We start from the raw sequence: 13932 nt of genomic DNA, 5'->3' as shown, positions 1-13932 counted from the left end.
GGAAGATTTAGTCTATCACTAGCTGTATTCATTATTTGAATTTTAAGAAAAATTCCTTACTGTGATCCTCCAAAGGATGGTCTTTACTGGCTTGTAAAGTGCAGTTCCAAAATTTGAATGGAATTTTGCCTGTGCTACATTTCTACTTTTTAAAAGTTAGTTATATAAATAAATTATATTTCATAAAATTATAGCACTTTTTACTAACATTTATTTAGGATCAAGATGGTTCTCATATAAAAGGCCTACTTATTAATTTCATCCATCACAATTGGCCATCACTTTTGAAGCATGGTTTTCTTGAAGAGTTCATTACTCCTATTGTAAAGGTACTATTTACATTAATATATTTTTATACTGTTGTCTTAAAGAATAGCAGAAAACTAATTTTTTTTTTATTAATTTAAGGCTAGCAAAAATAAGCAGGAACTTTCCTTCTATAGTATTCCTGAATTTGATGAGTGGAAAAAACATATAGAAAACCAGAAAGCCTGGAAAATAAAATACTACAAAGGTTTGTATTTTAAAATACTTAAATTTTGTGAAGTTTACCAGTGACATAAATATGTTTTTGAGATCATAAAATATTTTGAAAGTTTTAGATGACAAAAACAGCTATTGCTGATTTTTAAAGAATTTATGGAAAATTTTATAAAAGTAGAGAGAGTGGTATGATAGGCTTCCCATGTACTCTAATAATAACCATTCCACTGCCAATCCTGTTTATCAAAATGCTTCTCATCTCCTCCTTATTAATTTGAAATAACTTCTAGATGTTATATTATTTCCATAATACTTTAGCATGTAGCATGTTTTAAAAATGCCCATAATTTCATTATTGTATCTTTTTTTTTTTTTAAAGATTTTATTTATTTATTCATGACAGACAGAGAAAGAGAGAGAGAGAGGCAGACACACAGGCAGAGGGAGAAGCGGGCTCCATGCAGGGAGCCTGACGTGGGACTCAATCCTGGGTCTCCAGGATTACACCCCAGGCCGAAGGTGGCACTAAACCGCTGGGCCACCAGGGCTGCCCCATTATTGCATCTTTTTAAAATAACCTTATATATTCTAGTCAGTGTTAAACTTCTCCTGATTATATTAAAATGTTTTTTTATTTGTTTTGAGTCCATATCCAATCAAGGTCCACACAATGCATATTCAGTTTGATAAGGCTATTAAATCTTAATATACTATTTCTCATTTCATATTTTTTTCCTTCCAATTTATTTGTTCAAAAAGTTAGATGGTTTGTCCTATATAATTTTCCACATTCTGGATTTTGCTGATTATCCCTGCAATTTCACTGAATATATGATGTATTCCTCTGCCCCTTGTTTTCTATTAACTGGCAGTTAAATTGGAGGCTTGATACAGATTTGGATTAGATTTATGTGGCAGAAACATTTAACATTTAACAGATGTATTATATATTTATATTGTATATTTACGTCAGGAGGCATGTAATGTCTGGCATTTGTTGTTTACTAAAACTGATTCATTGGTACAGGTGTGGCCAGCTTGATCTATTAGCTTTTCACCTAATGGTTTTAAATAGCTATTAATGTTCATAATTCATCTAACTTTTTTCAGCTTTATCAAATAATTGACAAGTAAAATTATACATATCTAAAGTGTACAACATGATTTGATATATGTTTATGTTATAAAATGATTACCACAATCAAGTCAATTAATATATCCATCACCTCACATAGTTAATTTTTTGTGAGTATGGATGGAACATTTTAAGGTCTACTCTCTACAGTTCTCAAGTATACAATGTAGTATTATTAACTGTAGGCACCATGCTATGCATTAAATCCCCAGAATGTATTTACCTTATAACTGAAAGTTTGTACTCTCTGATTGACATTTCTACACTTCCCCCTCTCCCTAGTTGCTGGCAACTACCGTTTTTTCTCTTTTTTTGAGTTCAATTTTTTTTATATTCTGCATGTAAGTGAGCTCATATGGTATTTGTCATTCTCTGGAGTTTTTTCAGTTTTATTTTTTAAATTGTGCAGGGTTGGGTACCAGTACAGCTAAAGAAGCAAAAGAATATTTTGCTGATATGGAAAGACACCGCATCTTGTTTAGATATGCTGGTCCTGAAGATGATGCTGCCATTACCTTGGTAATCAAGTTAATTAAAAATTTTGTTCCTAACACCCATCCCCCTTCCTGCCATACCTTTCTTCCAAGTCTTGGTTTTCTGTAAGTCTCCTTTGAACTCTAATGCCCAAACTAATTAATCTTAATGTTTCTTCACCTCAGTCTCTCACGCAGATTATGCTCCGCCTTTAAAGTTCTTTGTAAGATTTCTGTTCAAGTATATTTTTGACAAAAGTCTGTTGGAAAAAAAACTCAATTTCTGAGAAATTAATAATTGATTAATTGCCTTTATAAATTTTAATTGTATAATGAAATTAATTTAATTTTTAACATGTGAAATTGTTACCTGGAATCTTTCAGGCATTCAGTAAAAAGAAGATTGATGACAGAAAAGAATGGTTAACAAATTTTATGGAAGACCGGAGACAGCGTAGGTTACATGGCTTACCAGAGGTTAGTCATAAAAAGCGGTGGTCTGGGGGAAGAAAGAGATAAAATTCATGCAGGAATAATGACAATGTTGCTATATAACTTTTCTCTTAGCAATTTTTGTATGGTACAGCAACAAAGCATTTGACTTACAATGATTTCATCAATAAGGAACTGATTCTCTTCTCAAACTCAGACAATGAAAGATCTATACCATCTCTTGTTGATGGTAAGTAGCTTTTATTTTAAAATCTTCTCACTTTTGTATGTAGTTATTGAGTATATTTTAATTTCATGTACTCAAAGCCATTCTTATAATAAATTTTAAAATTCTGAATTTATTTTTGAGATCTTTTGGTAGCAATGAAATCTTTTATATTTCTTAATTTGAATCTCTTAAACTCTTTTTTAAGTTTTTCAAATTTTTTAAGTTTTGCCTCAGGTTGATTGCACACTTTATAAAGTAAAAAGTATTTTGATAAATTCTGAAATAACCATCTAAGAATAAATTTTAAAAATACCTTTGTATCTTAGTACCCAAACCTAACTTATCAAACTTGCCAGAAAAAAATGCTTAGAAACTGGTACCCACTAGTTAGAGCAGATTTTTGCCTTCTATCTAGAAATATGTAATTTTCATTTTATAACTTTTAGCAAGTTGATCTTTGGGTTCCTTGGGTTTTCAGCCAATAGCATATGGTTCTACCCATCCGTCTGATTCAGCTTTAAGTTACATCCCTTTTATGAAGTCTCTTCTAACAGTTGCAGTCTAAATTGGTTTCAGATACCTAAGCTTCTATTCCAGTATTGTGTGCCTCTTAATTTACTTATGTCAATTTTGCCTCCTCAATTAGATTATAAAATTCTCAAGGAAAGTGGCCATATTTTGTCATCTTGTTTCTACCATGCTCTGAGCCCACGATGATAGCTAGCATATACTGAAAAGTTTATTACTATGCTCTTTGGCCTAGTAGAATGATTCTATCCAGAAGAATAATAAGGGAGCAGAATGCTTTCCTTGCATTATCTCATGTAATCCTTATGATCACCCTGTTAGGAAGGTAATTACTTCTATTACACTGATGAGGATGCTGAAACTGTTGGTTTAGTAATTTGCAGAAAGTCAAATGGTAGATGGCCAAGTTGAGAAGAGTATCCAGATTGGTGAGATTCTAAAGCCTGCATTCTTAATTGCCACACCACATCTCTTCCTTATAAGGATTTTCTGATTTGGGATACTCTAACAATATACTTTTTAGACTCATTGATGGTTTGCTGCTGCTTTAGTTACATCTAAAACTTTGGATGCCTGAATGTCCAACAACTCGGCAACTCCTGTGAAAGGTATTTGATGCCACTTAGCAGTTCTTTAAGACTGGAAGGTGGTCTTTTACCTGGCACCTTACTTTTGGAATAGACTGAGATGGTATAAAAACATGTTACTATGTATTTCCTGTGTTATAGAATCTCAAGTAACAATTTCAGTTATTTTTCAAAAGCAAACTGTATCTTTGCTTCTTCGGTCTCTTGAGTATCTAGGACATTGTTGTCATTAAAAGAAACATTGCAGCTGTATCTGGAGTAATATTTTTAAAAGAGGGTTGTTCTTTTTAAAAATAGGTTTTAAACCAGGACAACGAAAAGTTTTATTTACCTGTTTCAAGAGGAATGATAAACGTGAAGTAAAAGTTGCTCAGTTGGCTGGATCTGTTGCAGAGATGTCTGCTTATCATCATGGAGAAGTAAGCATTAAAACTGGAATCAGTTGAAAACTATACTTACTGGCATGAAGAATGATAATTAAGCATAATAAAGTGTTTTTCTTTTTATAAGTTCTTTGGAAATGTAAGAGAATCAAGAATTTGGGTTTTAATAAAAATTAGGGAATATGTATAGTAAATTTAGAATGTTAATATTATATTTTTGTGTTATAGCAAGCATTGATGATGACTATTGTGAATTTGGCTCAGAACTTTGTGGGAAGTAACAACATTAATTTGCTTCAGCCTATTGGTCAGTTTGGAACTCGGCTTCATGGTGGCAAAGATGCTGCAAGCCCTCGTTATATTTTCACAATGTTAAGGTAACAGTTTGCTGATATGGTGGTATAAAGTCTACTTGAAGTATATTGGAACTAACTAAATGTTTAATAGAATTATAAGTAGGGAGAGATGATAGGGTACTCTGTCGAGGGTGTGTGTTCCAAATTAGTTGATTGCAAATAGAATGAAGTTTGTTGATCTCAGTGTTTGTGAATTATTGATGAAACCAGTCCTAATTAATGTAAGGATTTTTTTCTGATCCAACTTTACTTTTTAGGCTGAAGAAGGGTTTTGGGATTAAGTGAGAGTAAAAGGAAATCCATAAAATGTAATTTATCAATACTAAGAAATTATTAAGTAAGCAACATAAGTACAATAAGGCTATTTTATTCTGGCTTCCTGCCTGAGAGAAATGTATTCGGTAATTATTTTAGGTAAATTGTATTGTTAAGTACATGGATTCAAAATTTTAAAAAACATTTTTCTGAATTTTTAAAATGTAAAGTCTTCTATGTATAATGTTTTAATTGCTAAAACCAGGACATTTTCTTATCTTTATTTCCTTTCACTAGCTCTTTATCAAGACTCCTTTTTCCTGCTGTGGATGACAACCTGCTTAAATTCCTTTATGATGATAATCAACGTGTAGAGCCTGAGTGGTATATTCCTATAATTCCCATGGTTTTAATAAATGGTGCGGAGGGCATTGGTACTGGATGGGCTTGTAAGCTACCCAACTATGATGCTAGAGAAATTGTGAACAATGTCAGAAGAATGCTAGATGGCTTGGATCCTCATCCCATGGTAATTATTTAGAACTTACTGCTTATATAATATTATATTTTTTATTTAACAAATAATGTGTAAGCTACAACGTACAGTCATTTTATAAAGATAATGGAACCATTTTCATTTTGGAACATATTGCAGACAATAAAGACCTTCTTGTGTAACTTAATATGTGCTTATGGTAAAAGAGATTAGCTCTAGAAAAAGCCTGGAGATAAGGATTATTGGGGAAAAAATCACATTGAAAATGAAAAATCTCTAATATTTCAGGTTTTTAAGTAACTGAATTATATAGAGAACAATGTTCTTATGGCAAAATTATATGCAACTTTGTTTTTATTCTCTAAGTCATATTAAAGTTGTAAGGAGTCTTAAGAAATTGTATATATTTTAATGTATCCCCATATTTTTTAAATTTTTGCCCTTATGTCATCCACTATGCTTGTTTTTGCCCCAAACTCCCTCCAAGAAAAACTTATCAAAAAGTGACCTCCTCTTTTCTACATGATTTAAAATCATCTGGAAATTCCCCTTTATCATGATACACTTTAAGTAAAAGTGTATTTGTATAACAAAAATGGTAGTGCTCATTGTAGAAAATATAAATAAGCAAAGAGAAAAAATGCTTCATAAAACCAGCACATGAAAACAAACTTCATATTTTTACATATTTCTCTCCAAGTTTTATTTCATTCTTATATTTTAAAATAAAACATGGGATGCCTGGGTGGCTCAGTAGGTGGGTGTCTGCCTTCAGCTCAGGGCGTGATCCTAGAGTCCTGGGACTGAGTCCCAAATCGGTCTCCTCACAGGGAGCCTGCATCTCCCTCTGCCTATGTCTCTGCCTCCTTCTCTGTCTCTCATGAATAAATAAAATCTTTAAAACAACAACAACAACAAAAAACCCCATTATGTTATGAATATGGTTTAAAATCTTTTCTTCCATAAATACTTTAAAGTATTTTAAAATATTTGTAACGGAAGCATAAAATGTTTTATGATTATAGTGTTTTAATTATTTCAGATGTGTTTTAGAATATTAAGACAATCGGTCAATACATGCTTTTCATGTGCTCAACATATATAGGTAGATACATATATGTGTATATAGAAAGATGGAGCTAAGTTTTTTTTGGTTTGGTTTTTGTTTTTTTTAAAGATATATTTATTTATTTGAGAGAGAGAGAGTGCGTGGGCATGTGCAAGAGTGGGGGGGTGGAGCAGAGGGAGAGGAAGAAGCAGATTCCTCACTGAGCAGGGAGCCTGACATGGGACTTGATTCGACTACCCTGGGATCATGATCTGAGCCGAAGACAGATGCTTAACAGACTTAGCCACCCAGGCACCTGAAGCTAAGGTTTGGAAATTGGGAGATGTTGAGATTAAGTTAACGGAGGTTGTGAATCCAAGATTAAGTGACTATTTGGAGACGGACTTTTGACGACGGGGAATTTAGTTTCAGTCATACTAATCTGTCAGTAGCAGTAGACAATAGGCTAAGGGACATTCAAATATCACACTGGGAGTTAGGAGAGAAGTCGGGGCCTTAAATTATTTTTATTTTTCTCTGCAGCTTCCTAACTACAAAAACTTTAAAGGAACGATCCAAGAGCTTGGTCAAAACCAGTATGCTGTCAGTGGTGAAATATTTGTGGTGGATAGAAACACAGTAGAGATTACAGAGCTTCCAGTTAGAACTTGGACTCAGGTTAGTAGAAGTATTTTAGCTTCCTGTCAGAAGGGCAGTGCAATACTTTCCGGTAAGAATATGATTCCATCATTGTTTGTCCGAAGTCTATATAGTGTTCAAAAATTCCTATATACATTTTTGACCTATCCAATTGAATTTGTGCCTTGAGTATTCAAATAGTAATTTAAAAGTTTAATTTCTCTAAATGTAGAATGACTTACACTAATTTGCAACCTTTATAAATATGGTCAGTAAATTCATGTCAGTATCAGCTCTTCCAGATCTAAAAGTATGCATGTCATCTCTTGTCAGATGTAGTTGATGTCATCCTCTTGATATGCTCAGACTTTTCCTTGCCTTTGGTGTATGAGCAGATCAAAACTATTACGTTGTATATCTTCTTTCACCATTGAGATCCCGGTATTTTGTCCTCTGTGGTGACTGGACAGATGACAGTGAGGGAGGTTTTTCTTTTTATCCTACCAGAGTTGGGAATATTTAAAATTTTCATGACTTGTAGTATGAGAACATGTGTGTTTCAGGAAAAGAATTACTTATTTTTAAATCTTTTATAGGTATACAAAGAACAGGTTTTAGAACCTATGCTAAATGGAACAGATAAAACACCGGCATTAATTTCTGATTATAAAGAGTATCATACTGATACAACTGTGAAATTTGTGGTGAAAATGACTGAAGAAAAGCTAGCACAAGCAGAAGCTGCTGGATTGCACAAAGTTTTTAAACTTCAAACTACTCTTACTTGTAATTCCATGGTAATTGATTAGATTCATTATTAATTTAATGTTTTTTCCATGCCATAAGTAGAATTTTTGTAATTGGTTTCATGATGGTTGTGGCTGTAGTAAGTCTGAATAGTTTTCCCCCTGTATATTTGATGAAGAATCTGATGGTTCATTCCTTTAGATTCTTATCCACTACTATTATCCACCACCCTCAATCCCAACTCTGCATTTATGCATCTGGGCTTGAGCACACAGGATACACACACTGACCAAAATTTATGGGAGTGATTGGTACAGGATTTTCATGTTCCTTATGCCTGTCTCTTTTAGCATTTTAATTGTGGAGTACTTATCTCCCCATAATTCTAATCTGCTTTATTAAACTTGTATATTTGTGTTTTTATATAATCGAGGAGAAAGGTAGAAAGTGAGCATCATATATGATTACCTTCATTCCATTCTCAATTAGCCTTTAGACATAAAGAAAAAATCCAGTAGCACAGTGGTTGAGACAGACTGCCATAATTTGCTAAGAAAGACAGAAAAAAGGAGAAAAATGATAGAGAAGAAATAAAATTTTCCTCCAAGTTGAGAAAGTTTGTATTATAGGACAATTAAAAACAAACAAAAAGAGACAAATACACATCTATTGAGTATGTGGGGTAGAGAGAACTTCAAATTTAACATTTGTAAACTTAGATATAAAAGGTTTTGGGTTTGAAAAAAAAATTTCTTAGATGGTTTTATGGCCATTTTGAATTAGAACCTTTTTTTTAAAGTACCTATTTATCTTTCAGAATTATTTAAAATATTTTCATAGTTTTAAGAATTGAAAGGATTCAGTTCTTAGAGCCACCAAAAAATATTTAGCAAAATATACTTAATAGTTTTGGTTCTTTTCAACAGCTTTTAGGGGTGATGTGTGTTCATTTAAGTGTGTCATAGTTATTTTCAATACTGTAGATGTCATACAAGTTAAAAATACCAATACAGGTTTATGTCATCTTTAAAAACTGTGTGTTTTTCTTAGGTACTATTTGATCATATGGGATGTCTCAAGAAGTATGAAACTGTGCAAGACATTTTGAAAGAATTCTTTGATTTACGATTAAGTTATTATGGTTTACGTAAGGAATGGCTTGTAGGAATGTTGGGAGCAGAGTCTACAAAGCTTAACAATCAAGCCCGTTTCATTTTAGAGAAGATACAAGGAAAAATTACTATAGGTAAGATGCAACCTTTAAAATTTTAACATTAGTTAAAATGGAAAAAAAAGTTTATTAAATAGAAGACATTTTTATCAGTAGAATATAAACAAATACAAATTGAATCTCTTTTCTTGATCCTAACTTTATTTTTCCCTCACATAGAGAATAGGTCAAAGAAAGATTTGATTCAAATGTTAGTCCAGAGAGGTTATGAATCTGACCCAGTGAAAGCCTGGAAAGAAGCACAAGAAAAGGTAATCATTTGCAGAACAAGATATTCAGAGAAGCTTTTAAAAGCAAATTCCAAAACAAAAAACCCAACCCCTAAATTTTAAATTTAGTACTGCTATAAAGGTGCCAAGTTGTCTGTTTAGAGACTGAAGTCTTCTGTTTATCCACAGAACAGATACAGTACAGGAATTTGCAGTGCACACCCACCACAAAGCACTTTGCCAGTGTGACTCAACCAGGGCCTGGAGAAATGACTCCAGGTGTGAGAAGGTAGCTCAGTCTCCTTGGCCTTTTTTCTGAGCCTGCCATTAAAGGGTGTTAGTTGTGGTGGTGGTTTTTGTGATGCATGTGAACTATCTGGGAACTACACTGGTAGCACATAAATCATTTCACACTGGTCTTACTATGGTCATAGTATGGTATCCAGTCACAATTCACTTGGTATGTTTCGGTTTATGCTGGAAAGACTAGAGACAAAATGTTCAATATTATATAGTATGTATTGAGCACCAAGTATATGTTTTGTCCTGTGCTTAGATCTTGGACTAGAGATTTAAACCCTGGAACTTCAGATTAAAAGTCTGATGTTTTATTAATTAAATTGTCCATTTCAGATTATAAAGTACTAGTACTTGGTGACTGGAATATTGAAACTTTGAGATTCTTCTCAAGAATTAGTTTCTTGCTGTTGTGTAATAATTAAAAGAAAAATTTAAAAAGGCAGTATAACATTGTGATTGAGAACACAAATGTATGAAAGGAAGAAAATAGTGGAAATGACTAATTTTTTATTTAGAATGTTGTGTATATATGATACTGATAATATTACTATCCTTAAAAAATACAGTTATGATTATATGACATAACTTAAACTGAAACTTCAAACTTTCCAACATTTATGAATTCTCAACCCACAATGTTTTCCATATTTTTTATCAACTACATTGATATGCTGCTTTTGTTTATATTATTTAAGCTTTAAAAAATTTTGGTCAATAGAATGCCAGATATCAGAGCAAGTAAAATTAGAATAAATTATATACTTAGCAATTACATATTAAGATAATAGGCTTATTTACCATTTGGGGAAAATGGGGTAGTAGGACAAGATGGGGAGTGTTCAAAATTAAGATGATCCAAGCACTTTGCTTTCCTTTTAATGTGTTTTACTGCATTTTTGAATCCCACAATTATGGTTTATACACTGCTTGCCCTCTGTATCATTGTTGGTTTAAACTATATCTTTAAAAAAATTAACTTAGTAAGCTAGTAAATTTAATGCTTAGTTAAAAAAGATAAAGGTATTTAGGATTTGAGAATGCCCTTCCAGTGGAAGTAGACTTCATGGGTAAAACTTAGTGGTTGGTTTTAGTAATTTCATTGTCACCATCAAAATTTTCTCAGTATCTTGGCCATGTGTCCACTTTGGGGGTTAAGGTAACAAAAGGAGGTACTCTTCCTATTGTATAGAGTTGGAGGAGACAGAATTATAAAGCAGATAGTTATGAGATTAGAGTTTTTTTTTTTTTTTTAAACATAATAGAATTCTGTTATTGGAACTTGAAAAGTTTATTTTTCTTGATTTCTGATAATATCCTTAGTTATCTTCATGTTAACAAGGATAGATACACATATATTCATAGAGTGTTCATTTACAATACTTTGGGTGTCATCAAAACCTAGAACAAATAAGCTTCTAAAGTATGGATCTAAACAGGATTTTATGACACCCTAATATTTTAATAGTAGTGTAACAACTTAAATATTCCATACAAACACACTGTTTCATGAAGAATTTTTAAAATGGTAGAATTTGTCGTAAGTACTGTTTGTCTAGGTACTTATTAATCATTGATCAACTCAGCAATAGCATTTCTAATTTGGCTATTGTTGCTTAATTTGAATTTATAGTTTTGTTTATGTAATGAAGCATGTTGCTTTGCAATTTTTATTTTTATCCCTTTGAAAGTACACTAAATTTTACTTTGTATATACACATTATTTTACTGAAATTTTAAACTAAAATGAAAACAATTTTTTCTTTTTTGGTTACCAAAAGTGAACTTTTTGTTTCATGGAGTGTCATGGTTAACTCAGTCATTAACTATCTGAGTGCCTTAAACAACTTAGATGCAGTTTTATTTAATGGCTGTTGTTATTTTTAAAATCTGAAAAGTGATGTCACCTATAATAACTTCTGTTAAATTCATTGAATTTTGAAATTTAATACTAGCATTAGAGGATTTTTTACTGCAATCTTTTCTATGATAAAAAGACCTTATAAATAAAGTTTCAGAATAGCCCTCACAATTCTTACTCTAACTTACCAGCTTTTAAATTCCTAATTGAACCTTTTGTTCATTCTTACATGAGTACTCTTGCTTTAGAAATTTTATTAAGAAATCATACATAATGAGTGACTGTACCTCAGCATATTTATTTATATTACAACTGTAAAACATTCTTCATAAGTGATACTTATTTTGGCTTTCAAATTGTTCATTCACTCACCAACATAAAAATCTGACAAGATACAGTGATAAAACATTAGTTCTACTCTATTAATTTCAAGATGTGGTATCTTCTCATTTCATGACTTAGTGCCTGGGCAAAGCAGTTAATTTTTCATCACATTCCCAGATAAATGGTGACTGAATATACTCATTCCTTTTGAAGATTTATTATTGTGTATTTTTAGAATATTTTTATAGGAAATGCTTTTTTTTTAAAAAAATTTATTTATTTATGATAGTCACAGAGAGAGAAAGAGAGAGAGGCAGAGACATAGGCAGAGGGAGAAGCAGGCTCCATGCACTGGGAGCCCGATGTGGGATTCGATCCCGGGTCTCCAGGATCGCGCCCTGGGCCAAAAAGGCAGGCGCCAAACCACTGCGCCACCCAGGGATCCCAGGAAATACATTTTTATAGGTAATCCTGCAGATAACCTAAAAGAATCCCAACCACCCTTAAGATAGACTATTAAAAGTATAGCATTTGTGGAATTTTTAACTCAATATTCAGTAAAATTCAGCATTGATTTGATACCATACAGGACTTTAATATAAAGTTTATTATTTTTTACAGGCAGCAGAAGAGGAAGAAACACAAAACCAGCATGATGATAGTTCCTCTGATTCAGGAACTCCTTCAGGCCCCGATTTTAATTATATTTTAAATATGTCTCTGTGGTCTCTTACTAAAGAAAAAGTTGAAGAACTGATTAAACAGAGAGATGCAAAAGTATGAACTTTTGTGGGTTAAATAATTTGAAACTATTTCAGTATTATCCATTTCTTTTTCCAAAAAGAAGTATTTTGATTTACCCTTTGTACATTATTAAGTTACTGAATGTTTAAATTATACTACTTTCTTATTGTAGGGGCGAGAGGTCAATGATCTTAAAAGAAAGTCTCCTTCAGATCTTTGGAAAGAAGACTTAGCAGCATTTGTCGAAGAACTGGATGTAGGTTAAGTCTCCATTGAAATATATTTGGAAAAGTAATGTTTATGAAATAAGAATGAGAATTCTTCTTTAATTATTTTAGTTTCTTTTAACTCTGTAAAGTTGAATGTGTTTATAAGCCACATTAGGATTAAGCTTCTAGCTACATGAAGTTAAAAAGAAACGTTAGGTCTAATGTAAAAAGCTATAGGGAGTAGGGATTTAGAATAAATTGAATTCTGATACTTTTTGTTAACTTTCTTAAAGGACTTCAAAATAGCTTATTGATTCAGTTTCTTTTCCCCAAAAGAGGCAAGAGAGAATATATATGATAGGTACTTTGATTTTTATAATGTAGAATAATAGTGTCTTTAGGTTTATAATAGAGACATTTTGATTTTTTTTTTCTTTATAACTTAGTTTTCTCCAGGTAGAATTCTAATTAAAAAAAAAAATGTAGAAAATTTAAACTTTTTCTAAAATTGCCCAATACATCATGGGATCGTAGAGTTAGAAGGGACCATATAGATCGTTTAGTTACTACCTTTTTGTTTTACAAATGAGAGACTAGTTAGGCTTAGGACTACAACCCAGGTCTTTTGATTTAGAATTATTGTGGGGTTTTTTTTGCATTTATTTTAGATTAGATCAGTTAAAAGGAAAGGTTTATTCCTTACTGAATGCATGATATTAGTTTTAATTTCTTATGCAGTAGTGATTGTCTTTTTTTAATGAGTTATTTATGTACCCACCCTCTTCCCCTTGCCCCCTTTATAATTATACTTTAGAAAGTGGAAGCTCAAGAACGAGAGGATATTTTGGCCGGAATGGCTGGAAAAGCAATAAAAGGTAAAGTTGGCAAACCTAAGGTGAAGAAACTTCAATTGGAAGAGACAATGCCCTCACCCTATGGGAGAAGAATAGTTCCTGAAATTACTGCTATGAAGGCAGATGCCAGCAAAAAGTTGCTGAAGAAGAAAAAGGTATGACATATCTCTTGTTTTAACTCATTGGGGGATTCCATCCTCATCATGATGTATATATGTATTTTAATTTTACTGTATGCTTAAGTCATGCTTTCTTTATTTTTTTTAAGATTTTATTTATTTATTCATGAGAGAGACACAGAGAGAGGCAGAGACACAGGCAGAGGGAGAAGCAGGCTCCCTGCAGGGAGCCCGATGTGGGACTCGATCCCAGGACCCCAGGATCACAACCTGAGCCAAAGGCAGACACTCAA

At 32.4% G+C, this 13932-nt stretch overlaps 1 protein-coding gene across 4 annotated transcripts in view; it reads left to right on the top strand.

The window, feature by feature from the left end:
- Nucleotides 1–13932, top strand: part of TOP2B (DNA topoisomerase II beta) — a 58999-nt gene that overhangs the window by 32540 nt on the left and 12527 nt on the right. For all 4 annotated transcript variants that reach the window (XM_077865429.1, XM_077865427.1, XM_077865431.1 and 1 more), the window contains exons 14-28: nt 219–329; nt 409–514; nt 2028–2137; nt 2476–2568; nt 2659–2773; nt 4165–4286; nt 4479–4627; nt 5159–5390; nt 6949–7083; nt 7641–7841; nt 8842–9037; nt 9182–9273; nt 12335–12490; nt 12630–12713; nt 13481–13675. In XM_077865429.1, coding sequence (XP_077721555.1) covers nt 219–329; nt 409–514; nt 2028–2137; nt 2476–2568; nt 2659–2773; nt 4165–4286; nt 4479–4627; nt 5159–5390; nt 6949–7083; nt 7641–7841; nt 8842–9037; nt 9182–9273; nt 12335–12490; nt 12630–12713; nt 13481–13675 — 2097 coding nt within the window. The remainder of the gene's footprint in view (nt 1–218; nt 330–408; nt 515–2027; nt 2138–2475; nt 2569–2658; nt 2774–4164; nt 4287–4478; nt 4628–5158; nt 5391–6948; nt 7084–7640; nt 7842–8841; nt 9038–9181; nt 9274–12334; nt 12491–12629; nt 12714–13480; nt 13676–13932) is intronic.

Source organism: Canis aureus, chromosome 22 (assembly GCF_053574225.1).
Source record: "Canis aureus isolate CA01 chromosome 22, VMU_Caureus_v.1.0, whole genome shotgun sequence".
Lineage (NCBI taxonomy): Eukaryota > Metazoa > Chordata > Mammalia > Carnivora > Canidae > Canis > Canis aureus.
Note: the sequence above shows the minus strand (reverse complement) of the source record. Positions and strands in the feature narration are given on the sequence as shown.